Source organism: Ipomoea triloba, chromosome 9, assembly GCF_003576645.1.
Source record: "Ipomoea triloba cultivar NCNSP0323 chromosome 9, ASM357664v1".
NCBI classification, from domain to species: domain Eukaryota; kingdom Viridiplantae; phylum Streptophyta; class Magnoliopsida; order Solanales; family Convolvulaceae; genus Ipomoea; species Ipomoea triloba.
Genome location: NC_044924.1, coordinates 1,311,232 through 1,337,717, shown reverse-complemented (window position 1 = coordinate 1,337,717; position 26,486 = coordinate 1,311,232). Strand labels below are relative to the sequence as shown.

Below are 26,486 nucleotides of genomic sequence, written 5' to 3'. Positions count from 1 at the left end.
AAATTAAAAAATGAGTCAGTATACACATTCAAACACTTACTACAATTTCTTTTATCAGTCAAAAAAAAAAAAAAAAAAAAAAAAGAATGATCCAAAGTTGAATACATATCAGTCTCAATCAGAAAAAAAAATAAGAATAAAAAATCTACCACTACTATAAAAATGGCTGAAGCAACATAGTTTGGTTTCACCAACTTCACAATGTACTCCCAAAACTTAGCTCTCCAAAAGATCCTTCCCTACTGTCTCATCCTCTCCTTAATTCTTCAACACTGTGGCGCCGATTTACTCCCTTTGCCGCCATTGCCATTAATCCCAGTTTTGCCGCCATTAATCCCAGATTTGCTCAATTTCTTGGATGATAGAATCGTTCAGCTTCTACCGGTGATCCTAAACTTCAAGAACACTATCCTGTCCGATCCACTGGGGATAACGTTATCCTGGGCTGGCCCTAATGTCTGCAAATACAAAGGCTTCTACTGCGATCACCCGCCGGATAACAAGAGCGCCACCGCTCTCGCCTCCATAGATTTCAACGGCTTTCAGCTCAGCGCTCCGTCGTTGGACGGCTTCCTCGATCAGCTCCCTGACTTGGCGATTTTTCACGCCAATAGTAACAATTTTTCCGGCACGATTTCTCCCAAAATCGCTAATCTTCCGTTTCTCTACGAGCTTGATTTGAGTAACAACAGATTTTCCGGCGCGTTTCCGGCGTCGATTCTCAACGTGATGGATCTGTCCTTCCTGGATATCCGGTTCAATTCGCTCTCCGGCGCCGTCCCGCCGCAGATTTTCGGGAAACGCCTCGACGCGCTGTTCCTTAATAACAATAATTTCATGCAGGCGCTCCCCGACAACCTCGGATCCACCACGGCGGCGTTTTTAACGCTGGCGAATAACCGGTTCACCGGTCCGATTCCGAGTAGCGTCGGAAACGCGTCGGCGACGTTGCTGGAAGTCCTTTTCTTGAACAACAAGTTAACCGGGTGTATTCCGGTCGAGCTCGGCCTGCTAAGAAGAGCTACGGTTATCGACGTCGGCGGCAACGCTCTAACCGGCCCGCTGCCGTGTTCTTTAGGGTACTTAGATATGGCGGAGCAGCTCAACTTCGCCGGGAATCTGCTCTACGGGTCCGTGCCGGAGCCGCTATGCGGGCTAGGAAACTTGCAGAATCTTTCGCTGTCGTATAATTACTTCACGAAAGTCGGGGCGGCGTGTCGGAAGCTGATCACGGCCGGGATTCTTGACGTGAAGCAAAACTGCATTCCCGGGCTTCCCAACCAGAGATCGGCGGCGGATTGCGCCGCGTTTTCTCGGACACAGCAGCAGTGTCCTAACCGTGCGAGCTATAACCGCATTCCTTGCAAAAATCCTAAATTTTCTCAAACGGTTCCAGAATCTAACAAGCCAAGATCTGAAAGGCATTTGATTACATATTCTGCTTTGCTTAGACATGGGTTATGATATCAAAGTTCTATCATCTATGTATCATATCTCAAACATAATATGATTATATTATACACCAGAAAAAAAAAAAAAAAAAAAAAAAAAAAAAAAAAAAAAAAAACCTCTAGCCTTGTATGCTGTGTTCTTAGTGTTTTAATTTTTTATTATGGAAATTAATGGCAGGTGATTAGTCCATACCTAATCTTGAATCTGTAGATTAATGATTAGGCATTTGAAGTTGCTGAGTTGTGGCCGAAGACATACTTTTCGCCCACATCTTTGCATGCGTTGAACTGTGAAAATGGTGGAGCGTGGGCCAACCTGCAATTGATTTTTGTGTTGAGCTGCGTTTTTCAATAGAATGGTTGGAAATTGGTATAGTTATCCACTGACTTAGAAATATGTATGTACGGTTAGCTTAATTGGTTTTTAGATGACCGTGGCAAATTAAATCTTATCAATTGCAGTATCAGTTTATGTGGACACTAAATATTGATCTTTTTATTTCATAGACCATTCAATTACGGTAATTTATTATAACTCCACAATTTTATTGCCTTGAGATGGTCTTTAGTGCTCAGAGGAACTAGTATTGCAACTGATAAGGATCAATAACAGTTCAATCACTGTAATTTATCACTTCAGAATCTTATTCGCTTAAGATAGTGTTTAGTGGGCAAGAAATACCTAAGAGGCGGCCGACACGAATTGCAGAAGCAAATGCCCACTGCAAACTGCATCCACTTAGGCGGCACTAGAGGTTGGACACTAGGACTGGAACTCTAGGGGGTGGTGACATCCATGGCGCAATGGACGGAGAAACTTAGTCTAGTTGACCTAAACAGATCATCCTTTTGGTACAATGTCCACGTCAATGTTGAGGAAAAAACATATAGAGCCAATAACTTATACTATTAAGTGTATTTTCATAGAATAAAACCCTTTTCGCATAACTTAAAATGTTAGATTTTATATTAAATACATTTTTTAGAGTGATGAGAAAAATTCGATGTATGCTAGTCTAACTGGTAAAGGACTATTGGCTGAAATCAATATCAAAAGATTGAGATTCAAACCCGTGACCTTGTAATTATAAATTTGTATATTTACTCTTTAATCATCTTAACTTGGATTACTCTAAGCTTTTACGTATTTACGAATATAGATGGTGGGTTTCATGGCATTAACGGCCCAAGAATGTTTGGGCTGAAGGACTCAAAACCTTGGATTTGCAATAAAAACATTAGAACAGTACGACAACGTTGTCAGGCTGCCATCAACTCTCAGTCCCCCCTTATCCACTCTGCACTCCCCATCCACTTCTCTGTCGTCAACTGCAAGCAACAACTGCTACATTGGACCAATAAACCTCGTGGGCCAACACAGTTTAAGCCCAACTCGCGTGGCCACGAAGATGATTTCTAATGGACCGGAAAACTCGGTGCCGGGCAGCCGACACGCCGGGCGCGTTGACCGTGAAAAACAAAACTCTTCCCCGGCGGCATGCACGCGCCTTTACTAACGTGTCTCGCGTGATCGGATCTAACTAGGAAACACCCAGATGACCTGTGTTGCTTGTTGGCTGACTGACATGTATTCATTCGCTCACGTGATATCCGCTTTCTCATTCCTTCCGCATTCACTAAACCTTCCACGACTCACGTGCACCGGAGCTTATAATTCCACCGCTGATCCCATTTGAGATTCTGCTACAACTGGAATCATAAGTTTGGTTGTTGTTATTGTCAATATATCTCAAATGCATTATTTACATAGCGATCCTCTCATTATTAGTTGGTATACTTAATGTAATCTTTGAGCGGGTCATATCAATCTTGAGTCAAAATCACCCTATTAGATCGAGTCATGTAATATCTTCATACAATATCGCAATTATTATGATCATTTTCATAACCAATGAAATCTACTCAACAAAAATATAGTACTCGACGATTCGTAGATCAATTCAATAAGGAAAAAAAAAATCAATGATCACGTTTCTATAAATTCGTTAATTTGTGGACGTTTCATATTATTATGTTCAATCCCCAAGTTTGACAGTTACTATTGTCTTAAAAATAGATGAATACGGTAAATAGTATTTTGTGATGACCGTGTAGTCTGGTGGCACGAAGTGACTCTTCTAAATGGGAAGTCATGGACAGTAGAGCAGCATTGACCCTAAATAGAGAAGATAGATATGAACAGATATTACATCGTAGCAGAGCTAGTAGCACTAAAAAAATATGTAAATAGTGTTTTATATATCCCCAAATATTTGTACATACAAGTGTCTATATGCTTATACTCTATGGGCTGCAAACCATCTCAACTTATTTTGACATTGACTAATAAGCTGTTGATCGACAAAAATAAAATCCGTAACATTTTCATATAAAAATTATGATTTCACTCACTCGAACACTCATCTTGATATATATTTTATATTATTTTCCTTGTATATTGATGGATAAAGATCAGTGCAACATTTCAAGCTGGCATAATTTGGTATCTACAGTACAAGCCCGTCACCGACATAATATTAGTGGTTGCCGCCATTTTCTCACCACTTATTGTGGCACTGGAGCACAAGCTAAGTGGTGCTTTAAGGCATTTGTATATGGTCATATGGAACACCAAACACCAAAATATGTCATATACCCATCATTATCTAGCATTCTTAAACTTCTTTCAATATCAAATTAATTGCAATCAAGTTATTTAATAATAAGATATTTTAGTTAAAAAGAACAATTTTTTCTAATGTATGAGAAAAATAAGAGCCTTTATAAGTTACTTAGTTGATTTTACCATTTGGGCAGTCGACGGTTGACCAACATAGTTGATTTAAAATAAGAGAAAATATCATTTTTAGTCCCTCAACTATAATACATGTATCAATTTTGGTCCTTGACTATTAAAAATTTCAAATTAGGTCCATGACTATTCAATTTGTATCACTTTTGGTCCTTGACTATTAACATTTTCAAATTAGGTGCATGACTATTCATTTTGTATCACATTTGGTCCTGCCGTTAAATTTTCCGGCCAAATTTCCGGCGAAGTCATCGGGGGTGACCGGCGTTTTCTTTTTTTTTTTTCTTTAAGTTTTTTTTTTATTTAAAAGTTACGGAGTATTAAAATAATTTTTAAAATAAAAATTAAATAAATTAGTCGGTCCCGATGGCTTCGCCGGAAATTTGGCCGGAAAATTTAACGGTAGGACCAAATGTGATACAAAATGAATAGTCATGCACCTAATTTGAAAATGTTAATAGTCAAGGACCAAAAGTGATATAAATTGAATAGTCATTGACCTAATTTGAAATTTTTAATAGTCAAGGACCAAAATTGATACATGTATTATAGTTGAGGGACTAAAAATGATATTTCCACTTTAAAATAATGAATATTGTTGAGGAAAATTTTGAAAATATGGAACATTATTATTGCATTGAGAATAGAGGATTTCAAGCCCCTTATAAGTTCTTTTTTTAAATTATTTATGTAACTGAAACTATTAGACTATATTGACCCTAGATTATATTGAAAATTGATCTCTAAAATAATAATAATAAAATAATATATTAAAATTAGTCCATAATTTTCTAGGTGTACTTTTCATAAATGAGATAATGTGTCACATGTTTTAGACTATATTAACCCTAGACTGACCACTTAGACAAAGTCCAACTACTTAAATATAATACCGAGTTCGAATACTAGACTGCCTATATTCAAGTGACCAAGTCATCATGATTACTTATAAAACTTTGAATCATATAATTCCTATAACACCTACTACAAGTCTACAACTAATAAACTCCTAAGAACCTATGAAAGATAGTGGAGAGGTTGTCTTTTCTTTTTTAGTTTACTGTTTGAGGGTACATAATTCCTAAAAATTTGCTAGATTTTTAGTAAATGGACTAAATTGGAAGCAAAATTTGATTTTGGATTCTCATATAATTTCTTGGAATACTTAAATCAAACTTTGAAGTTTGAAGATACTTGTAACTTACAGATTTTACATATAAAGAAAAAAGGTTAAAATGAAAAAAAAAAAAGAAAAAAAAAAAAAGATGTTGACGGCGGCGAATATCCTCATTCGTTAGCATATGAAGGGGAAGAAGACGACGACGATGAAGATTCCGGCTTGTTACAGAACTTAAAACTCTTAGCCTCCATTTGACCTACCACAAAATGCCCTAAAGAATCTACAGATTCTACCAAATTTCCCTTACACAAGAATTTCTCGCTGCATATTCTCTCCGCTTCTCTCTCAATCTCGTGCACGAACACGTGGGTCGGGGCGGTGGAGCCCCGTTTGCTCCGGGCCAAGACTCCGGCGGTGAAAATCGCCGCCATTCTCCCCGGCGCCGCCGGGAAATTCCCGCGCGGCCCGTCCACCAAGATCACGTCCCAAGCGACGTCGTAGAGCTGGTTGGGGAGGTCGTTTATGGCCAATTTGCAGTCGGAGAAGAGCAAGTTCTGCACGGGGCGACACTCCGTCACGCGCTGCTCTTTCGCGTGGGCCAACAAATCCCGCAACTCGCTCACCTTCGTGGTGAACTGGGCGTCGTAGGCCTCGATTTCCGGGTGGGCCTCTTCGAATTTCGAGACCCTGTAAGCGCTCTCGTCGATGAAGACCGTGCGGCCGTTGTAGTTGAGCGAGTGCCAGAGAAGGGTCTCGTGGGTGAGCCCGAAAACCAGGAAATTGCACCCGTTTCCGCACCGCCGGAGCGCGGCGGAGATGCTGTTCAGCTCCGCCGGCGACATTCGCCCCGACACCAACGTTGTATTCATCGTAGCGTAGTGGAGAAGCGCCTCGAACACCGGCTTCGGCAACTCCGCCTTGGCAGCGGCGGGGGCGGCCGCTCCGGCGGCCGGAGCGGCGTCCCTGCCGGAGAAGAACGTGAGGGCAAACGCGAAAGTGAAGAAAGAGACGAAAAGGAGCAGAAGAATACGAGGAGAAACCGCCGCGACGCCATTTTTGTGAGGTGAAGGGTGGAGAACTATGAACTTTGCTCCGGTCTTCATCTTCAACCCCCCCTCTCTCTCTCTCTGCAATAGAAAATAAATCGGATGCAGAGAGCTTTAAATATGAACTTTTTCTCCTTTTTTGTTTTTTTTTTATTTAATTTTATTGAGTAATAATTTTTTGAGAAATGAGATTGGAAATGGAAGGGAAAGAGGAAGGAGACAAGATCTTTGGATATTGGGTATCAGTCTCTGAATTTTGTTGGATTTAATTTTTTTCCTTAATAAGATTTATAAACTAAAACTTCTTATCATTAATTTATTAAATAAATGTAATAAAAACGTGTACAAATTTAAAAGGCGAAACTGCGGTTGGTATTTGGGAATAGTGCTTCAAAGATGGTATTTTTTTGTAAAAGAAAAAAAAAAAAACTTTTTCATTTTCTTCAAAAAATTGGGTAGAAATAATAATAAGAGAATGATTTCAAAAGTTCAAACCAGTTCGGTAATTGGGAAGGTTGATCAAATTAAAGATGGGGATGGGGTAGTGGGTCCTACCTTTTTATGGAGATGGGTGGGACCAACAACAAAATGCACCTTCAATTCAAAAGCTTTATATATTGTTACCAAAAGTTTGAATCACTAATTCCAAAGGCCATACGCTCCCCGACATAGTATTTAAGATGGTATAAATTACGGTAATTCAATTAAATATAGAGATCAAATTTTTGCATACTACGCGCACGTAGACTCCCCTCATTTCTCAAACTTCACCTTTTGTGACCAATTGAACTGCTCATGCGGGCAGCTTTATATATCTCGATAGAGAGGATAGTTCAAAATAAGTCCAATTGAACAAAATATAATTTTTGTATCAAAATATATTTTTTTAAAAAAAATTCAGTACGCCCAAATTATCTTGTATAATTTGCCCATTACACAATACTGAACTAATTAAAATCAAATATGATGATAGGATATGGAAGTGTCTAACTAAAGATCTTTAAGTGATGTAATTAGGATGAACTATATATTTTCATACAAATTATAATTTATAATTTTACCAAATAAAGAGAACGCATAATTTATGTTTTAAATTTTGGACTTAATGTTTAGTAAACACCAGATTTATTTAGGTATTAATAATTATTTTACTATAAATAATACTTGTTACCGACCAGACTATATTTTGTTGTATCTCTACAATCTACGATGAAATGCTAAATTAATGGTATAAATAATTGGGATTTTAGATTTCCAAGATAATGTTTAGATATCAAATTAATTGAATATATAATTATCATTTTAAATATCATATTTTTATATTATAAATAATGATTACCGACTATCCGATATTAATTTAAGAAAAAGGTACAATACTCAATAGTAAAATTGTAACAAAACATTAATATAATTATATTAAATATACGGTGGACAATAAAAATCATCCTAAATTATATAATGTAGACATGTAGTTAAATTTTCAAACTTAGTTCATGGTGCTAAAGTTGGTAGAGGAAATGACAAATATCCAATCCAGATTAAACAACCATTTTACAGCGTTTTGTTGCTAGCCAAGATGTTTCTGCGTTTGGATAAGGACAAACAATGGTGTTTCCTTTGTTTGGCCTGCCAATTCTTTATTTATTTGTTTTATTTAGCCTAGATTTTTGGTGTCATACCTTAAACTCTATATAGTATATACTCCTCACAAGTTTATGAGGAGAAAATTGTAATTCCTTCTAACTAAATAATGTAATTTGGCAAGTTAAATAATTGTATTGTAAAGAAATTGTAATTGCAATGTACCAAACACAATTGTTGCCTAGTGTTGAGGTTAGTATTATTGACTTGTATCGCTTAGAAATAAATCATCATTGGCTAGAATTTGGATCAACCATGACGTACAGACAAGGAGTTTCAGAGCAAGATATAAAAGCCTGATGATATTATGCTAATTAAATACACATTGTTCTTGGCACCTTGAATGATCAAGTACCCTTTTGCTGCTAATGACCTTGTGGTCTAGTGGCATCCGGTTACACCCCATATAGAAGGAGTGGGTTCAAGCCTTAGTGGAGGCATCTAACAGAGTCAGTAGTACTAAAAAAAAAAACAACAAAGCACCAAACGATTGAGCCTCAGTGGATAGCATTCAAAAAACAGGTCAATAAACATCAAGTTTTAAATTTATTTCGTGATAATAAATCTAAATTTACTTTACCTTTATTTTGACATAAAAACAATAATTTAATTACGATTTCGGTGATCTATTTATATGTTTAATTAATCATAATCATTAATCACAATTAGCATTATGTTTAATTAATCATAATTAGCTTATAATTCACTTTAGGAGGTGAATGCGTTTGGTATGACAAGATAATGAAATCCACCTTTCCAGCTAACAATTATGAACAATCTACTTTTGTTTGCTAATATAATGAGCATTTGAATGTAAAAGCATGAACAGGGGAAGGCAGAGTGCCTGAACTTATGCGAACAGCTTTCCAGAAAAATGAAATAAAAACAAAATATTAATCCTTTTTTTTATTTTATGATTGAGAATGCTTTTTCCAAACACTATGATAATCAATCTTAATAAAGTTGCGCTTATTCCTTTTGATCCAGACAAGTTACTGGTTTTCATAATTAAACATATATTATCCACTTTAGCACAAAGTCCTAGGTACAGTAAGTTTGATTGTTTACCTTTTAACCATTCAACTTACTCATGTTTTTATTTTTTGTTTTTTTACTCCGAAAAGATGATCGAGTTACTGAAACATAATTTGTGTACTAGAAAGTTACATTTTTTTTTTATAATTGTTAACACTCTTCCAGTCAAACACGTCACACTAGATCTTATAGCTCGGTTTACATTTCTTAGGTAGGGTTATCCTTTGGGGAGTATCAATCTCTTTTCCAATCTTTCAAGGTGTTATTTATAGAATATAAGGTGTTAGAACATTACAAATACTCTTAAAAAAAAAAGAACATTACAAATACACAAATGGGGAAATGGCATGTGTCTTTGAATAGTTTTGGCTTGGATAGACTTTTGTCCCTGGTTGGGAGAAATGTGTCACATGAATGGACACATAATTGGGCCTTTTACCAATTGAGCATTCAACCAAGATATCAGCCCAATACTATCCTCTTGGATTCCAGAATTTTGGTAGCAAAATTTTGGCACTTTCACAGTCTCACTCCCATTGCTTTTGGTGTGCTGAAACCCAAATTAAAATCCTAGCATTAACGAAGACTGAATTAATCATGTCTTATAATCCTAACCCGAAAAGATCACAAGAAATAAATCAACTTAAATTAAACAAAGAAAGTCAATAAGCAACTCTGAACTCCCTTAGGAGACATGCATCCATCTTTTTGTTGTTTTAGTCACTGTTTTGCATGGTAAGCTCTCAGTTCATCCAACAAAGAACTCAATTCTAAGTACGATGATCCTCCTTCCTCGATTGCCATCTTCGCCTTGTCTTTCATTGCCTTCGCTCTGCTCCTCATTTCCTCGGATTCTTCACCGATCATCACTCTCTTAATTGCCTCTGCAATGGCTTCCCTCTCCACACCATCACTCTCTGATCTATTCCACTCTTTCGACCCGACTCCGATTCCAGTCCGCAGAACATCAGTCATCAGTTTTTCATTCAAGAACTGCTCGGAGAACACCGGCCATGTCACCATAGGCACACCTGCACACACCCCTTCCAATATCGAGTTCCATCCACAGTGAGTCACGAACGCCCCCACGGCCTGGTGATCAAGAATCAGTACTTGAGGAGCCCAGCCTCTTATGACCAATCCTTTCCCTTTGGTTCTCTCCTCGAATCCTTCGGGCATCCATTTCTCTGATCCGTTGTCTTCTTCTCTCTTGTTTCTGATCACCCACACGAAGTCCATCCGTGAAGCCTCGATCCCCATTGCCGTTTCGTGGAGCTGAGACGGGGCGAAATTTGCCACGCTTCCAAAACAGATATAAACCACGGAATGGGGGTTCTTGGAATCCAGCCATTCGAGGCATTCGTGCTCGTCGATTGCCGATTTCTTCCCTCTTTGAGCTTTATCTTCTACATCTCTGTTGTAAAGGGAAAGTGGCCCAATTGACCATGCTCTTCTCCCCAAAACATTCTTGTAGTGCTCTGCATAATCAGTTTCCAGCTCGTAGAAGCTGTTATAGATCACCCCGTAGCTCTTATCATCCGATTCCATAACTCCTTTCATGAATTCCGTCATCGGAGTTTCAACCTCACTGCGTTGAAAAGGAGGAACTTGCAATCTGGTGAGTTTCACCTCGTGAGGAAGATTGGAAATCGTGAAAAGTTCAGAATCAGAACTCGCATTCTTGAAAGGGTTGTGAATTCTAATACTATTCAAAGCACAAAACGCCAAGTAGGAGAATCCATGAAAGATCAACCTTGGAATATCAAACTTAGCGGCAGTGTTTGTAGCCCAAGGGAAAAGCATATCGGCGACGAGGCAATCGGGACGGAGCTCTTGTAAGATTTGCTCAAGCGGCTCTTGGAGCATCGCGCAGGCCTTGAAGAAACTGGGGAGTGCGTCGTCGTCGGGGATTTGGTCGGAGCGCTGGCAACTTTCCGGCAAGCCAACCTCGACGCCGGGGAATTCCAGCAAACGGATCTGGATTTGGAACCCCAACTGCGCATACTTATCCACGGCTTTGGAGAAAATGGGTTGGTTTGCAGGCGTGGTGATTATGGTTGCCTTGACGCCACGAGAAGCGAAGAGCTTAGCCATGTCAAGAATAGGAATCATGTGGCCTTGAGCCATGAAGGGGAAGAAGAAAACATGGAGCTCACCCTCACCCATGCTAATCACCATGAAATTTCTCACTTGACTCCTTTCCTTTCCTGTGTTCTGTTTAGCGTTATAATAATGTATAGCTATTTATATAATACTATTTTGTCACAATACCCAAGATCAGATCTTTAGAAAGAAAAAAAAAAAAAAGACATTGTAAAATGTAAATATTTTTGTCTTTGTTTTCTTCGTCCACCAGCGTTGAATTTGCTAGTGCCATACGCCATTGGGCTTTAAAAGTCCAGAAGCTTTGAACATGCAAGGACAGAGCTGGTGGGTATGGGGTCCTATGGACATGACTTTTCTACTTGTTTTTGTTATGTTACCTAATACCTCTCGTCACAAATTGATAAAATAATAAGTGCATTATGAAAGTAAATCACACAAAAGACAATTCTGTAAAAATTTTGACTTAAAAACAAACTAACAGTTTCCAATTTCTACCACAGTAGTTGTTTTAAGGTTAGTGTTTTGCAGGGTAAGCTCTGAGTTCATCCAACAAAGAGTTGAAATCTAAGTAAGACGATCCTCCTTCCTCGATTGCCTTCCTTGCCTTGTCTTTCATTGTCTTTGCTCTGTTCCTCATCGCCTCCGATTCTTCACTAATCATCACCTTCTTGATTGCCTCTGCAATGGCTTCTCTCTTCACACCATCGTTGTCTGATAACTTCCACTCTTTCGACCCAACTCCAATTCCAGTCTGCAAAATGTCAGTCATAAGTTTTTCATTCACGAACTGCTCCGCGAATAGTGGCCATGTCACCATAGGCACCCCTGCACACACTCCTTCCTGGATCGAGTTCCATCCGCAATGGGTCACGAATGCCCCTATGGCTGGGTGGTCAAGAATCAGAACTTGGGGAGCCCAGCCTCTTATGATCAATCCTTTCCCTTTCGTTCTCTCCTCAAATCCTCCCGGCATCCATTTCTCTGATCCGTTGTCTTCTTCGCTCTTGTTCCTGATCACCCACACGAAGTCCAGCCCTGAATCCTCGATCCCTAGTGCCAATTCCTGGAGTTGAGACGGAGCGAAATTTGCCACGCTTCCGAAACAGATATAAACCACGGAATGGGGGTTCTTGGAATCCAGCCATTCCAGGCATTTTAGCTCGTCGATTGACGATTTCTTCCCTCTTTGAGCTTTATCTTCTACGTCTCTGTTGTAAAGGGAAAGGGGCCCAACTGACCATGCTCTTCTCCCCAGAACATTCTTGTACTGCTCAGCATAATCCGGTTCCAGCTCATAGAAACTGTTGAATATTTCACCATAGCTTGTTTCCTCTGATTCACTAATGCGTTTCAAGATATCTGTGAAGGGAGTTTCAACTTTGCTGCGTTCGAAAGGAGAAACTTGCAATCTGGTGAGTTTGAGCTCGTGAGGAAGATTGGGAATCGTAAAAAGTTGAGAATCAGATGAAACATCGTTGAAAGGCTTGTGAGTTTCAAGGCTATCCGTGGCACACATGGCCAAGTAGCTGCACCCGTGAAAGATCAATCTTGGGATATCAAACTTGGCCGCCGCCTCTGTAGCCCAGGGGAAAAATATATCGGCGACGAGGCAATCGGGACGGAGCTCTCGTAAGATTTGCTCAAGCGGCTCTTGGAGCATCTCGCAGGCGTTAAAGAATCTGGGGAGTCCGTCATCGGAGGGGATTTGATCAAGACGCTGGCAACTTTCCGGCAAGCCAACATCGACGCCGGGGAATTGCAGCAAACGGATCTGGATTTGGAACCCCAACTGCGCGTACTTTTCCACGGCTTTGGAGAAAACGGGTTGGTTTAAAGGGGTGGTGATTATGGTGGCCTTGACGCCACGTGAAGCGAAGAGCTTAGCCATGTCTAGAATAGGAATCATGTGGCCTTGAGCCATGAAGGGAAAGAAGAAAACATGGAGCTCACCCTCACCCATTCTAATGGCCATGAAATTTCTCAGTTGACTCCCTTCCTGTGTTCTGTTTAGCGTGATAATAATGTATTGCTATTTATATAATACTACTACTTTACAATATCCAAGATCAGATCTTTAGGAAAAAAAAAAACACATTGTAAAACGTAAATATTATTGTCTTTTTTTTATTCGTCCACCGGCGTTGAATTTGCTAGTGCCATACGCCATTGGGATTTAAAAGTTCAGAAGCTTTGAACATGTCTCCACGCCATTGGGATTTAAAAGTTTAGAAGCTTTGAACGGGCAAATTATAACATGGACTAGGTCTACCTTATTTATTTAAATGTAAAGAAACGTATAAAATATTTTAACTAAAGGTACATAATTTTTTGTAATATGAACTATGGTCCATGGTATAACAATAGGTACATAATTTTTTGTAATATGAACTATGGTCCATGGTATAACAATTGCAGGGACAGATGTCAAATTATACCATGGAGCAAAGTCTACCTTGCATTGTAAATCCTAGTTCAAAAATAATCTTCAAATTTTGTATATGTAGTTGACACATTCTATACATGCAATTGGCAGTTTTTGTATCTGTAATTATCATATTATGTGTAAGCAATTATAAAGTTATTTGTTTACATGTATAGTTGTTTATATAGATACAAAATGTATTAATTGAAATACATTATTTTTGAATAAGCATAGTGTAACAATTGGAGACAGAGTTGGTGGGTATGTGGTCCAATGAACATGACTTTTGCATTTGTTTTTGTTATGTTACCTAAGTCATCTCATCACAAATTGAAAAAATAATATGTGCATGAAAGTAAATATTTTGCCTTAATATTTACGAGAAAACTCAGGATAAATCACACAGATAGACAACTAATGTAAAATTTTTAACTTAAAACTAAATACCACAGTGGTTGTTTTAAGGTTAGTGTTTTGCACGGTAAGCTCTGAGTTCATCCAACAAAGAGTTGAAATCTAAGTAAGATGATCCTCCTTCCTCAATTGCCTTCTTTGCCTTGTCTTTCATTGTCTTTGCTCTGCTCCTCATCTCCTCAGATTCTTCACTAATCATCACCTTCTTGATTGCCTCTGCAATGGCTTCTTTCTTCACACCATCGTTGTCTAATATCTTCCACTCTTTCGACCCAACTCCAATTCCAGTCTGCAAAATGTCAGTCATAAGTTTTTCATTCACGAACTGCTCCGCGAATAATGGCCATGTCACCATAGGCACACCCGCACACACAGCTTCCAATATCGAGTTCCACCCGCAATGGGTCACGAATGCTCCCGCGGCTTCGTGGTCAAGAATCAGCACTTGAGGAGCCCACCCTCTTATGATCAATCCTTTCCTTTTAGTTCTCTCCTCAAATCCTTTGGGCATCCATTTCTCTGATCCGTTGTCTTCTTCTCTCTTGTTTCTTATCACCCACACGAAGTCTATCCCGGAAGCCTCGATCCCCATTGCCATTTCGTGGAGCTGAGACGGAGCCAAATTTGCAACGCTCCCGAAACAAATGTAAACCACGGAATGGGGGTTCTTGGAATCCAGCCATTCCAGGCATTCATGCTCGTCGATTGCCGATTTCTTCCCTCTTTCAGCTTTATCTTCTACGTCTCTGTTGTAAAGGGAAAGAGGCCCAACTGACCATGCTCTTCTGCCCAGAACATTCTTGTAATGCTCTGCATAATCCGGTTCCAGCTCATAGAAGCTGTTAAAGATTACGCCATAGCTTGTCTCTTCCGACTCCCTAACTCGACTCATGATTTCCGTCATCGGACTCTCAAATTCGTTTCGTTCAAACGGAGAAACTCGCGATCCGGTGAGTTTGAGCGCGTGGGGAAGATTGGGAATCGTGAAGAGCTCAGAATCCGACGAAACATTCTTAAAAGGCTTGTGAATTCTGAGGCTATGCACAGCACACAACGATAATTGGCTGGTTCCGTGAAAGATCAATCTTGGAATATCAAACTTCGCGGCGGCATTTGTAGCCCAAGGGAAGAACATATCGGCGACGAGGCAATCGGGTCGGGTCTCTCGCAAGATTTGCTCGAGCGGCTCTTGGAGCATCGCGCAGGCCTTGAAGAATCTGGGGCGGGCTTCAACGGAGGGGATTTTGTCGACGCTCTGGCAATCTTCCGGCAAGCCGACCTCGACGGCCGGGAATTCGAGCAAACGGATTTGGATTTGGAACCCTAATTGCGTATACTTGTCTGCGGGTTTGGAGAAGACGGGCTGGTTTGCAGGGGTAGTGATTATGGTGGCCTTGACGCCACGTGAAGCGAAGAGCTTAGCCATGTCAAGAGTAGGAATCATGTGGCCTTGAGCCATCAAGGGGAAGAAGAAAACATGGAGCTCACCCATGCTGCCGGCAATGAAAATCGTCGCAAAATCTTTACTTGAAACTACAAAATCGTCACATATGCTCTATAAAGGTTTTTATAGTACTACATATACCCAAGACCATATCTTTAGTCAAAAAAGTTGAAATTTGTGGCTTCTGTATTGAGAAATTTTAGAGCCAATTACATTGACTCAGCAGTCAACTAAGATAGATATAACAACGAGAAAAAGGCTTTTTTTTTTTTTGAATTGTATACTAATAACTAACTAAAGTTGAGAGTATTGATTCTTTATGTTTCGTTTCAATAGGATGAGAAAATATATATGAATATATACTACATTATAATAGAATAATTATGAATAATACTTTCATTCACACTTATTAATTTTCAAAATACATAATTTCTTCAACTAATATATAATCAATTCACTAAAAATTATGCATTTTAATTGATTATTTCTTTTCAGACTCTTTAGTATTTAAAGTTTAAACCACCAATTATTGGTTTCATGGGCAAGGACATTTAGTGCCAAATGTAATATATGTTTGAATGGTTAATGTTTTGCATGGAAAGCTCTCAATTCATCCAACAAAGAGCCCAAGTCTAAGTAAGATGATCCTCCTTCCTCGATTGCCTTCTTTGCCTTGTCTTTCATTGCCTTTGCTCTGCTCCTCATTTCCTCGGATTCTTCACCAATCATCACCTTCTTGATTGCCTCTGCAATGGCTTCTCTCTTCACACCATCACTGTCTGATCCCTTCCATTCATTGGACCCAACCCTGATTCCAATCCGCAAAATCTCAGTCGCCAATTTTTCATTATAGAACTGATCGTTGAGTAGGGGCCAAGTCACCATAGGCACCCCTGCACAGACAGCTTCTAGGGTCGAGTTCCATCCGCAGTGGGTCACGAATGCCCCCACGGCTTCGTGGTCAAGAATCAGAACTTGGGGGGCCCAGCCTCTTATGACCAATCCTTTCCCTTTGGTTCTCTCCTCGAACCCTTCCGGCATCCATTTCTCTGATCCGTTGTCTTCTTCTCTCTTGTTTCTGATCACCCACACGAAGTCCATCCCTGAAGCCTCGATCCCCATTGCCATTTCGTGGAGCTGAGACGGAGCGAAATTTGCCACGCTTCCAAAACAGATGTAAACCACGGAATGGGGGTTCTTGGAATCCAACCATTTCAAGCATTCAAGCTCGTCAATTGTGGATTTCTTCCCTCTTTGAGCTTTATCTTCCACGTCTCTGTTGTGAAGGGAAAGTGGCCCGATAGACCATGTTCTTATACCCATTACATTCCTGTAGTGCTCTTCAAAATCTCGCTCCAGTTCGTAGAAGCTGTTGTAGATTTCGCCATAGCATTTATCCTGTGGTTCCCAAACGCGTTTCCTCATTTCCTCCGGGGAAATTTGCAATCTGGTTAGTTTGAGTTCATGAGGAAGATTGGGGATTGTAAAGAGTTCAGAATCAGATGAAACATCGTTGAAAGGCTTGTGAGTTCTAAGGCTATTCGCAGCACACAAGGCCAAGTAGCTGGATCCGTGAAAGATCAATCTCGGGATATCAAACTTAGCCGCCGCCTTTGTAGCCCAAGGGAAGAACAAATCGGCCACGAGGCAATCGGGTCGGAGCTCTTGTAAGATTTGCTCGAGCGGCTCTTGGAGCATAGCGCAAGCCTTGAAGAAACTCGGGAGTGATTCAGGGGAAGGGACTTTGTCGACGCTGTGGCAATCTTCTGGCAAGCCAACCTCGACAGCCGGGAATTCGAGCAAACGGATCTCCATTTGGAACCCTAATTGCGTATACTTATCTATGGTTTTGGTGAAAACGGGTTGGTTTAAAGGGGTGGTGATTATGGTGGCCTTGACACCACGAGAAGCGAAAAGCTTAGCCATGTCTAGAGTAGGAATCATGTGGCCTTGAGCCATCAAGGGGAAGAAGAAAACATGGAGCTCACCCATGCTAAATGCCAATGAAATGAAAATCGTCACAAAATCTTTGCATGAAACTATACAATTTTTCACTTGACCGATGCCAAATGCTCTATATATGCTGGTTTTTTTAATACTGCTTACACCCAAGATCATATCTTTACGCAAGAAAAGTTCAAACGTACTTTCTTGGAAAAGTTCTAAGCAAATTACATAGTCTAAGATTTGGTCAAAGTATTTATGACTTAATGGGAAAAAAAATTACATTTTATCATAAAAAAAACGTTTAATTACATTTTATCATACGAAATGTTTTATCCATTTTGATCACTTCTTTCTGACAATGGCTCCTTATTTTCCTGGCCAATTAAGTGCGAATATGCGATGAGTTTGGAAATGGCACAAGTCATTTTGTTCTAGAAGTAGAAAAGATGTGCGCACGCAAAGACTAACTCCATGGGAATAAGGCCCAATAAACATCTAGCAAAGAAAATTTCAGAGCAAATTCGATGAGGAATATTAGTTAATTGGCCAACTTTTCTATGAGTTTTTGGGGTTTTGTGATGTTACATTGTTACTTACCTAAGCTCTTTCGTCACAAATTTGTGCACTCGGCTTCTTTCTTTGACCATGCATGAATGCATTGATTTTAAGTTAACACTTGTCATTTCTCGTATGGCCTATGACATTTAAGGCTCTTTTGTACTTTTTAGAAAATATAGGATGAATTTAATAACAGGAGAATTTCTCCCATTTTTTAGAAAATTGAAGAATTAGAAAAAAGAAAAAAACATGTTTACCAACACAATTTTTCATTTTGAAAATTGAAAAGTTGAAAACAATTTTTTAGTTTTCTATAAAATTGGAAAACTTAAAAAAAAAAAAAACTATTTTGTAAATGGAAAGCATAATGATCTATAATTTATTTTACTATATATCACTATAATTGCACTCACAAATATCTACTCATACATTTATTCATTACTATGATTACACTTATTATCAATTTTTTACTTATCACTATCTTCAATATTTTTTACTCGCATTATTTATATAAATATAACTTATTTGCTTATGTTTATAGTTAGATATTATTCATATTATCATAATTAAAACTTGAACTATATATACACCAAGTTTTAGATTTTGATTGAACTCAATACGTCGACTATTGGTTAAGATATTTTTAGTTATGTTATACCATAATACATGTTTGGTATACTAGATAATGTTGACATTTAACATATACCGAGTATTAGACTTCAAATTAAAAAATCATATATATACACACATACCATTAAAATGAATATATATATATAAATATTTTAAATAATAGCTCAAAAAATATTAATATTATCTAAACTAAATTTTAAGTGTACATAACATTTTTTTTTAAATACTACTAACTCTGTTACTATATAGTATCTTGTTCAAATTATGAGAATACATAATTTTGTCCATAAATAAATAAAGAAAAGCTAGACAACCTTACTCAAATTGGTTGGTTAACCACATGATTTCAAAGTTTTAATCTTAATGAAAATAATTTATTGATAGACTAATTTTTCTCTTTGTATACCTTATCAGGTTAAAATCATAAAACAGACTTACTAAATGCACACCATCATCACATAAAAAAGCCTCTCAGGGCATATTGTATTGAATCATTGTAGTCACTAGTTTGCATGGTAAGTTCTCAATTCATCCAACAAAGAGCTCAACCCTAAGTAAGATGATCCTCCTTCCTCGATTGCCTTCTTTGCCTTGTCTTTCATTGCCTTTGCTCTGCTCCTCATCTCCTCCGATTCTTCACCGATCATCACCTTCTTGATTGCCTCTGCAATGGCTTCCCTCTTCACACCATCACAGTCTACATTCTTCCACTCTTTCGACCCAACTCCGGTCCCGGTCCGTAAAATATCAGTCATCAGTTTTTCATTCAAGAACTGATCCGCGAATAGGGGCCATGTCACCATTGGCACGCCTGCACACACTCCCTCGAGTGTTGAGTTCCATCCGCAGTGGGTCACGAATGCCCCTATGGATGGGTGGTCAAGAATCAGGACTTGGGGAGCCCAGCCTCTTATGATCAATCCTTTCCCTTTGGTTCTCTCCTCGAATCCTTCGGGCATCCATTTCTCTGACCCGCTGTCTTCTTCCCTCTTGTTTCTGATCACCCACACGAAGTCCATACCTGAAGCCTCGATCCCCATTGCCATTTCGTGGAGCTGAGACGGAGCAAAATTTGCCCCGCTTCCAAAACAGATGTAAACCACGGAATGGGGGTTCTTGGAATCCAGCCATTCCAAGCATTCATGCTCGTCTATTGCTGATTTCTTCCCTCTTTGAGCTTTATCTTCTACGTCTCTGTTGTAAAGGGAAAGTGGTCCAACTGACCACGCTCTTCTCCCCAGAACGTTCATGTAATGGTCTGCATAATCCGGTTCCAGCTCATGGAAGCTGTTGAAGATTACCCCATAGCTTATCTCTTCCGATTTCAAAACGCGTCTAAACATTTCTTTGAAGGGAGTTTCAAGTTCGCTGCGATCCACAGGAGAAACTTGCAATCTGGTGAGTTTGAGCTCATGAGGAAGATTGGGAATATTAAAAAGTTCCAAATCAGATGTAACATCTCTGAAAGGCTTGTGAGTTTTAAGGCTATTCATAGCACACATGGCCAAGTAGCTGGATCCGTGGAAGACCAATCTTGGGATATCAAACTTGGCCGCCGCCTCTGTAGCCCAGGGGAAAAACATATCGGCGACGAGGCAATTTGGACGGAGCTCTTGTAAGAGGTCTTCAAGAGGTTTTTGGAGCATAGCACAGGCCTTCTGGAACTTGGGGCGTGCGTCGCCGCCGGAGGGGATTTTGTCGGCGCTCTCGCAATCTTCCGGCAAGCCAACCTCGACGGCCGGGAATTGGAGCAAACGGATCTGGATTTGGAACCCCAATTGCGCATACTTTTCCACGGCTTTGGAGAAAACGGGTTGGTTTAAAGGGGTGGTGATTATGGAAGCCTTGACGCCACGTGAAGCGAAGAGCTTAGCCATGTCTAGAGTAGGAATCATGTGGCCTTGGGCCATGAAGGGGAAGAAGAAGACATTGAGCTCACCCATAATGCTAATGGCAATGAAAATCGTCACAAAATCTCTACTTGAAACTACAATTTTTATTTTTTTCTCTCTTGATTGATGTCGTATACTCCTATGCTGTATACTGGTTTTTATAGTAGTACTGGTACCCAAGATCAAATCTTTACTTCCTTAATTAGCAAGAAGTCTTTCTTGGGAAAGTTCTAAGTAAATTACATTGTGGCTGAAATTTGGTCAAAATATTTATCCATTGTTCCCAATTTGTTTTTTTTAAGGTGAACGTAGCTATTCCATTAAAACGTTTACATTGGCAAGCCATTCCTTACCGTCAAACACAGAAACAACTTTTCTAGCTATGCTATAGAAAACTTAAATCGCAAACTGTTTCATAACTATGAAGCTATGTTCCCAATTTGTTAATCAAGAAATTAATAGATAATGACAATCTCAGTCAAGTTAGTCAGATTATTAGTTTGTCAATTATAAGATTAAAGTTAAACTATTTGTGCAAATAATTTATTGGCTTTAATTTAGACTAGTTTATATATTTGTCGTATGGATACCCCGAGTACCTAGTTAGGAGTACACCCAAATACCAAGAGCCCGCGGCTTGACCACGTTGCCCAAGAGACAAGTTGGGCCCGGCAATCTGGTGGCTCGCTTGGTGTTAGAAGTCAGGATGTGGTGTTGGACTTGGTGCGGCACTCAAAGGCATCCAAATAAAGATTTTTCAAAGATTCACCCGGATTTGGCACGAAATGTTCCTTTTCAATATTAGGAAAGAAATATGACAGTTTAGACAATTGTGGCTACTTCCTAAGTTTAAATTTGTACCCCCTAAGGTCACATTGTAAATGATTTTCGAATAATACAAGTATAATTACTTTGTCCCTTTATTCTGTCAAACTTTTTCATTATTTTTCCTCTTGTTTTACGGTTGTGTTGGTCTATCGTCCGGTTATCCGGTGACCATAAAACCAACCTGGTCTATAATATTTTTTAAAATAAAATGAAATGTCATGCGAAGAATTTGAAAGTAGTGAAAGTCATTTTGTTCTTAAAGTCTGGAAGATGTGGACATGCGAAATTGCCCAAGCTCTTCGATGAAATGTTACCTAAGCTCTTTCGTCACAAATTAGTGCACTCGGATTCTTTCTTTGACCATGAATGCATTGATTTTAAGTTAACACTTGGCAATTGTCGTTTACTCAGATGGCCAATCAGGCAATGACATATACCCAGCACACTTAAAGACATAAGAACGGTAAAATAGGACTCTAAATTTGGGTTTAAACTTAATGAGGCAAGGGCATTTAGAGCTGTTTGATACTTTTTAGGGTCTCATAATAATTATTATGACATTCTTGGTTTTTGACTTTTAAATTTACACTTTTATTTAACAGCACTATTTTTTTTTTCATTCAGTTTTGGTCTTTACAAAATGTTGTTTAGAAACAAGCTAAGTCATCAGAATCAAATATTTTAATTAATTATAAATGAAAAAAAATTCAATACAAATTCTAATTTAAACATTACTGTACTCAAAGATTCTTTAATTAAGTCTAAACTCAAAAACTACACTGAATTTCCCTTTTTTAAATTTAATATTAAAAAAAATATCACAAAAAGAGAGGCTTCCATCCTAGGAATCATAGGTTGAAGGCTGTCGAGAAAATGCAGAAAGAATTGAGAAAAACAGACAGGTAAACTGTAGACCTCGTACTCAAATCTTCAATGTTTTGCATGGTAAGCTCTGAGTTCATCCAACAAAGAGCTCAACCCTAAGTAAGATGATCCTCCTTCCTCGATTGCCTTCTTTGCCTTTTCTTTCATTGCCTTTGCTCTGCTCCTCATCTCCTCCGATTCTTCACCGATCATCACTTTCTTGATTGCCTCTGCAATGGCTTCTCTCTTCACACCATCACTGTCTGCTCTCTTCCACTCTTTCGACCCAACTCCGATTCCGGTCCCTAAAATATCAGTCATTAGTTTTTCATTCACGAACTGCTCCGCGAAAACCGGCCAGGTCACCATTGGCACGCCCCCGCATATTCCCTCCAGTGTAGAGTTCCATCCACAATGAGTCACGAATGCTCCCACGGCTTCGTGGTCAAGAATCAGAACTTGGGGAGCCCAGCCTCTTATGATCAATCCTTTCCCTTTGGTTCTCTCCTCGAATCCTTCCGGCATCCATTTCTCTGATCCGTTGTCTTCTTCTCTCTTGTTTCTGATCACCCACACGAAGTCCATCCCCGAAGCCTCGATCCCCATTGCCATTTCGTGGAGCTGAGACGGAGCGAAATTTGCCACGCTTCCGAAACAGACGTAAACCACGGAATGGGGGTTCTTGGAATCCAGCCATTCCAGGCATTTGTGCTCGTCGATTGCGGATTTCTTCCCTCTTTGAGCTTTATCTTCTACGTCCCTGTTGTATAGGGAAAGTGGCCCAACTGACCATGCTCTTCTTCCCAGAACATTCTTGTAATGCTCTGCATAATCCGGTTCCAACTCATAGAAGCTGTTGAAGATTACCCCATAGCTTGTCTCCTCTGATTCAGTAAGGCGTTTCAAGATTTCTGTGAAGGGAGTTTCAATTTCGCTGCGTTCCATAGGAGAAACTTGCAATCTGGTGAGTTTGAGCTCGTGAGGAAGATTGGGAATATTAAAAAGTTCCAAATCAGATGAAACATCGTTAAAAGGCTTGTGAGTTCTAAGGCTATCCGTGGCACACATTGCCAAGTAGCTGGAACCATGAAAGATCAATCTTGGGATATCAAACTTGGCCGCCGCCTCTGTAGCCCAGGGGAAAAACATATCGGCGACGAGGCAATTTGGACGGAGCTCTTGCAAGAGGTCTTCGAGAGGTTTTTGGAGCATAGCGCAGGCCTTGAAGAACTTGGGGAGTGCGTCGCTAGAGGGGATTTTGTCGGCGCTCTCGCAATCTTCCGGCAAGCCAACCTCGACGGCCGGGAATTGGAGCAAACGGATCTGAATTTGCAATCCCAACTGCGAATACTTATCTACGGCTTTGGAGAAAACGGGCTGGTTTAAAGGGGTGGTGATTATGGTTGCCTTCACGCTACGAGAAGCGAAGAGCTTAGCCATATCTAGAGTAGGAATCATGTGGCCTTGAGCCATGAAGGGGAAGAACAAAACATGGAGCTCACCCATGCTAATAATGGCAAAGAAAATCGTCACAAAATCTCTGCTTCAAACTATGATTTTTTTTCTCTTGATTGATGTGCTATACTCCTATGCTGTATTATGGTTTTTATAGTAGTATACTTGTACACGATATCAGATATTTACTTCCTTAGCAAGAAATTGAAGTTGACATAGTCTTTCTTGGGAAAGTTCTTAGTAAGGTACACCGTGGCTGAAATTTGGTAAAAAATATTTATCCGTTGTTCCCAATTGGGTGCTGGGTGCATACCAAAACATTTCATTTTATTTTAAAAAAATTTATAGACCAGGTTGGTTTTACCGCTACGAAATAGCCCGACGGCAGGCTAGCACAACTATAAAACAGGAGAAAAAAATAAAATAATGGAAAATTTTGAGAGAATAAAAGGACATAGTAATTGTACTTTTATTATTTCAAAATCATTTACAATGTGACCCTAGAGGGTACAAATTTAAACCTAGGGAAGTTGTCACAACTGCCTAAACCGGCATATTTATTTCATAATATTGAAAAAGGAAAATTTCGCCACAAATCCGAGTGAATCTTGAAAAATCTTTATTTGGCTGCCTTTGAGTACCGCACACGATCCAATTGCTAACGCCAAGCGAGCCACCAGATTGCCGGATCCAACTTGTCTCTTGGGCAACATGGTCGAGCCGCGAGCTCTTGGTACTTGGATGTACTTCTAATTGGGTTACTCGGGGTATTCATCAAACAACAAAGATGTAAACTAGTCTAAATTATTTATACGTACTTAAATTAAGAAAGCCAATAGATTATTTCCACAAATAGTTTAACTTGAATCTTATAATTGACAAACTAATAATCTGACCACATGATCCATTGTTTTCTTGGTCAACATGGCAACATGCGAAGAATTTGAAAGTGGTGTAAGTCATTTTGTTCTTAAAAGTCGGGAAGTTGTGGACATGCGAAATAGCCTAAGCTCTTCGATGAAATGCTACCTAAGCTCTTTCGTCACAAATTAGTGCACTCGGCTTCTTTCTTTGACCATGAATGCATTGATTTTAAGTTCACACTTGGCAATTGTCGTTTACTCGGGTTGCCAATCAGGCTGTGACATATACCCAGCACACTTAAAGACATAAAGAACGGTAAAATAGGTCTTATAATAATTATTATGACATCCTTGGTTTTTGACTTTTAAATTTACACTTTTAATTAACAGCACTATTTTTTTGCATGGTAAGCTCTGAGTTCATCCAACAAAGAGCTCAAGCCTAAGTAAGATGATCCTCCTTCCTCAATTGCCTTCTTTGCCTTGTCTTTCATTGCCTTTGCTCTGCTCCTCATTTCCTCTGATTCTTCACTGATCATCACTTTCTTGATTGCCTCTGTAATGGCTTCTCTCTTCACACCATCGTTGCCTGATATCTTCCACTCTTTCGACCCAACTCCGGTTCCGGTCCGTAAAATATCAGTCATTAGTTTTTCATTCACGAACTGCTCCGCAAATAGGGGCCATGTCACCATTGGCACGCCCGCAGATACTCCTTCTAGAGTCGAGTTCCATCCGCAGTGGGTCACGAAAGCCCCCACGGCTTCGTGGTCAAGAATCAGAACTTGGGGAGCCCACCCTCTTATGATTAATCCTTTCCCTTTAGTTCTCTCCTCGAATCCTTCTGGCATCCATTTCTCTTCTTCACTCTTGTTTCTGATCACCCACACGAAATCCATCCCTGAAGCCTCGATCCCCATTGCCATTTCGTGGAGCTGAGACGGAGCGAAATTTGCGAAGCTTCCGAAACACATATAAACCACGGAATGGGGGTTCTTGGAATCCAGCCATTCCAAGCATTCATTCTCGTCGATTGCCGATTTCTTCCCTCTTTGAGCTTTATCTTCTAAGTCTCTGTTGTAAAGGGAAAGTGGCCCAACTGACCACGCTCTTATCCCCAGAACATTCTTGTAATGCTCTGCATAATCCGGTTCCAGCTCATAGAAGCTGTTGAAGATTGCCCCATAGCTCGTCTCCTCCGATTCCCTAAGGCCTCTCATGAATTCCAACTTGGGATTCTCAACTTCGCCGCGTTCGAACGGGGAAACTTGCAATTTGGTGAGTTTGAGCTCATGAGGAAGATTGGGAATATTAAAAAGTTCCAAATCAGATGTAACATTGTTGAAAGGCTTGTGAATTCTAAGGCTATTCACAGCACACAAGGCCAAGTAGCTGGTCCCGTGAAATATGAGTCTTGGGATATCGAACTTGGCGGCAACGTTTGTAGCCCACGGGAAAAGCATATCGGCGACGAGGCAATTTGGACGGAGCTCTTGTAACAAGTCTTCGAGAGATGGTTGGAGCATAGCGCAGGCCTTGAAGAATCTGAGGAGGCCGTTGTCGGCGGCGGGGATTTGATCATGACGCTGGCAACTTTCCGGCAAGCCAACCTCGACGCCGGGGAATTCCAGCAAACGAATCTCCAACTGCGTATACTTATCTACGGCTTTGGAGAAAACGGGTTGGTTTGCAGGGGTGGTGATTATGGTTGCCTTCACGCCACGTGAAGCGAAGAGCTTAGCCATGTCGAGTATAGGAATCATGTGGCCATAAGCCATCATGGGGAAGAAGAAAACATGAAGCTGACCCATTAAAATTGTCGCAAAATCTTTTTTGCTTGAAAGTACACAATTTCTTAATTGACTCACTGATTTCTGCGTTGTGTTTGGAGTTATAGTATACTGCTATTTATAACAAATAGTGTAATTTAGGCAAGGCAAGTTGCTTTGTACTTTCCC

The 26,486-nt window shown here is 39.8% G+C and overlaps 8 protein-coding genes across 10 annotated transcripts; 1 reads left to right on the top strand and 7 right to left on the bottom strand.

Moving 5' to 3' along the window:
* The first annotated feature begins 80 nt into the window (after positions 1 to 80).
* Positions 81 to 1,915, top strand: LOC116028891 (uncharacterized protein At4g06744-like). Its single transcript, XM_031270740.1, has one exon. It carries the CDS (start codon positions 202 to 204, stop codon positions 1,462 to 1,464), a length of 1,263 nt encoding a protein of 420 aa, XP_031126600.1. The 5' UTR covers positions 81 to 201; the 3' UTR covers positions 1,465 to 1,915.
* A 3,465-nt stretch (positions 1,916 to 5,380) lies between these two features.
* LOC116028763 (protein IRREGULAR XYLEM 15-like) lies at positions 5,381 to 6,665 on the bottom strand. Its single transcript, XM_031270582.1, has one exon. It carries the CDS (start codon positions 6,484 to 6,486, stop codon positions 5,551 to 5,553), a length of 936 nt encoding a protein of 311 aa, XP_031126442.1. The 5' UTR covers positions 6,487 to 6,665; the 3' UTR covers positions 5,381 to 5,550.
* Positions 6,666 to 9,328: 2,663 nt separating this feature from the next.
* On the bottom strand, positions 9,329 to 11,489 carry LOC116028377 (scopoletin glucosyltransferase-like). Its single transcript, XM_031270085.1, has one exon. It carries the CDS (start codon positions 11,281 to 11,283, stop codon positions 9,826 to 9,828), a length of 1,458 nt encoding a protein of 485 aa, XP_031125945.1. The 5' UTR covers positions 11,284 to 11,489; the 3' UTR covers positions 9,329 to 9,825.
* Positions 11,490 to 11,656: 167 nt separating this feature from the next.
* On the bottom strand, positions 11,657 to 13,334 carry LOC116028376 (scopoletin glucosyltransferase-like). Its single transcript, XM_031270084.1, has one exon. It carries the CDS (start codon positions 13,181 to 13,183, stop codon positions 11,726 to 11,728), a length of 1,458 nt encoding a protein of 485 aa, XP_031125944.1. The 5' UTR covers positions 13,184 to 13,334; the 3' UTR covers positions 11,657 to 11,725.
* A 472-nt stretch (positions 13,335 to 13,806) lies between these two features.
* Positions 13,807 to 26,403, bottom strand: LOC116029946 (scopoletin glucosyltransferase-like). 3 transcript variants are annotated; one of them, XM_031271995.1, is made up of 2 exons: positions 25,413 to 26,403; positions 13,807 to 14,603 (listed from the first exon to the last, which is right to left on the bottom strand). In XM_031271995.1, exons 1-2 carry the CDS (start codon positions 26,337 to 26,339, stop codon positions 14,100 to 14,102), a joined length of 1,431 nt encoding a protein of 476 aa, XP_031127855.1. In that variant the 5' UTR covers positions 26,340 to 26,403; the 3' UTR covers positions 13,807 to 14,099. The 3 variants fall into 3 exon arrangements, with proteins under 3 accessions (XP_031127855.1, XP_031127856.1, XP_031127854.1); XM_031271996.1 differs by having other exon boundaries at positions 13,807 to 14,612; positions 25,422 to 26,403; XM_031271994.1 differs by lacking the exon at positions 25,413 to 26,403 and having other exon boundaries at positions 13,980 to 15,637.
* Positions 15,945 to 17,530, bottom strand: LOC116029950 (scopoletin glucosyltransferase-like). Its single transcript, XM_031271999.1, has one exon. It carries the CDS (start codon positions 17,481 to 17,483, stop codon positions 16,074 to 16,076), a length of 1,410 nt encoding a protein of 469 aa, XP_031127859.1. The 5' UTR covers positions 17,484 to 17,530; the 3' UTR covers positions 15,945 to 16,073.
* On the bottom strand, positions 18,979 to 20,639 carry LOC116029947 (scopoletin glucosyltransferase-like). Its single transcript, XM_031271997.1, has one exon. The coding sequence runs from the start codon at positions 20,567 to 20,569 to the stop codon at positions 19,130 to 19,132; it is 1,440 nt and encodes a 479-aa protein (XP_031127857.1). The 5' UTR covers positions 20,570 to 20,639; the 3' UTR covers positions 18,979 to 19,129.
* Positions 22,010 to 23,795, bottom strand: LOC116029948 (scopoletin glucosyltransferase-like). Its single transcript, XM_031271998.1, has one exon. The coding sequence runs from the start codon at positions 23,714 to 23,716 to the stop codon at positions 22,277 to 22,279; it is 1,440 nt and encodes a 479-aa protein (XP_031127858.1). The 5' UTR covers positions 23,717 to 23,795; the 3' UTR covers positions 22,010 to 22,276.
* Positions 26,404 to 26,486: the final 83 nt, after the last annotated feature.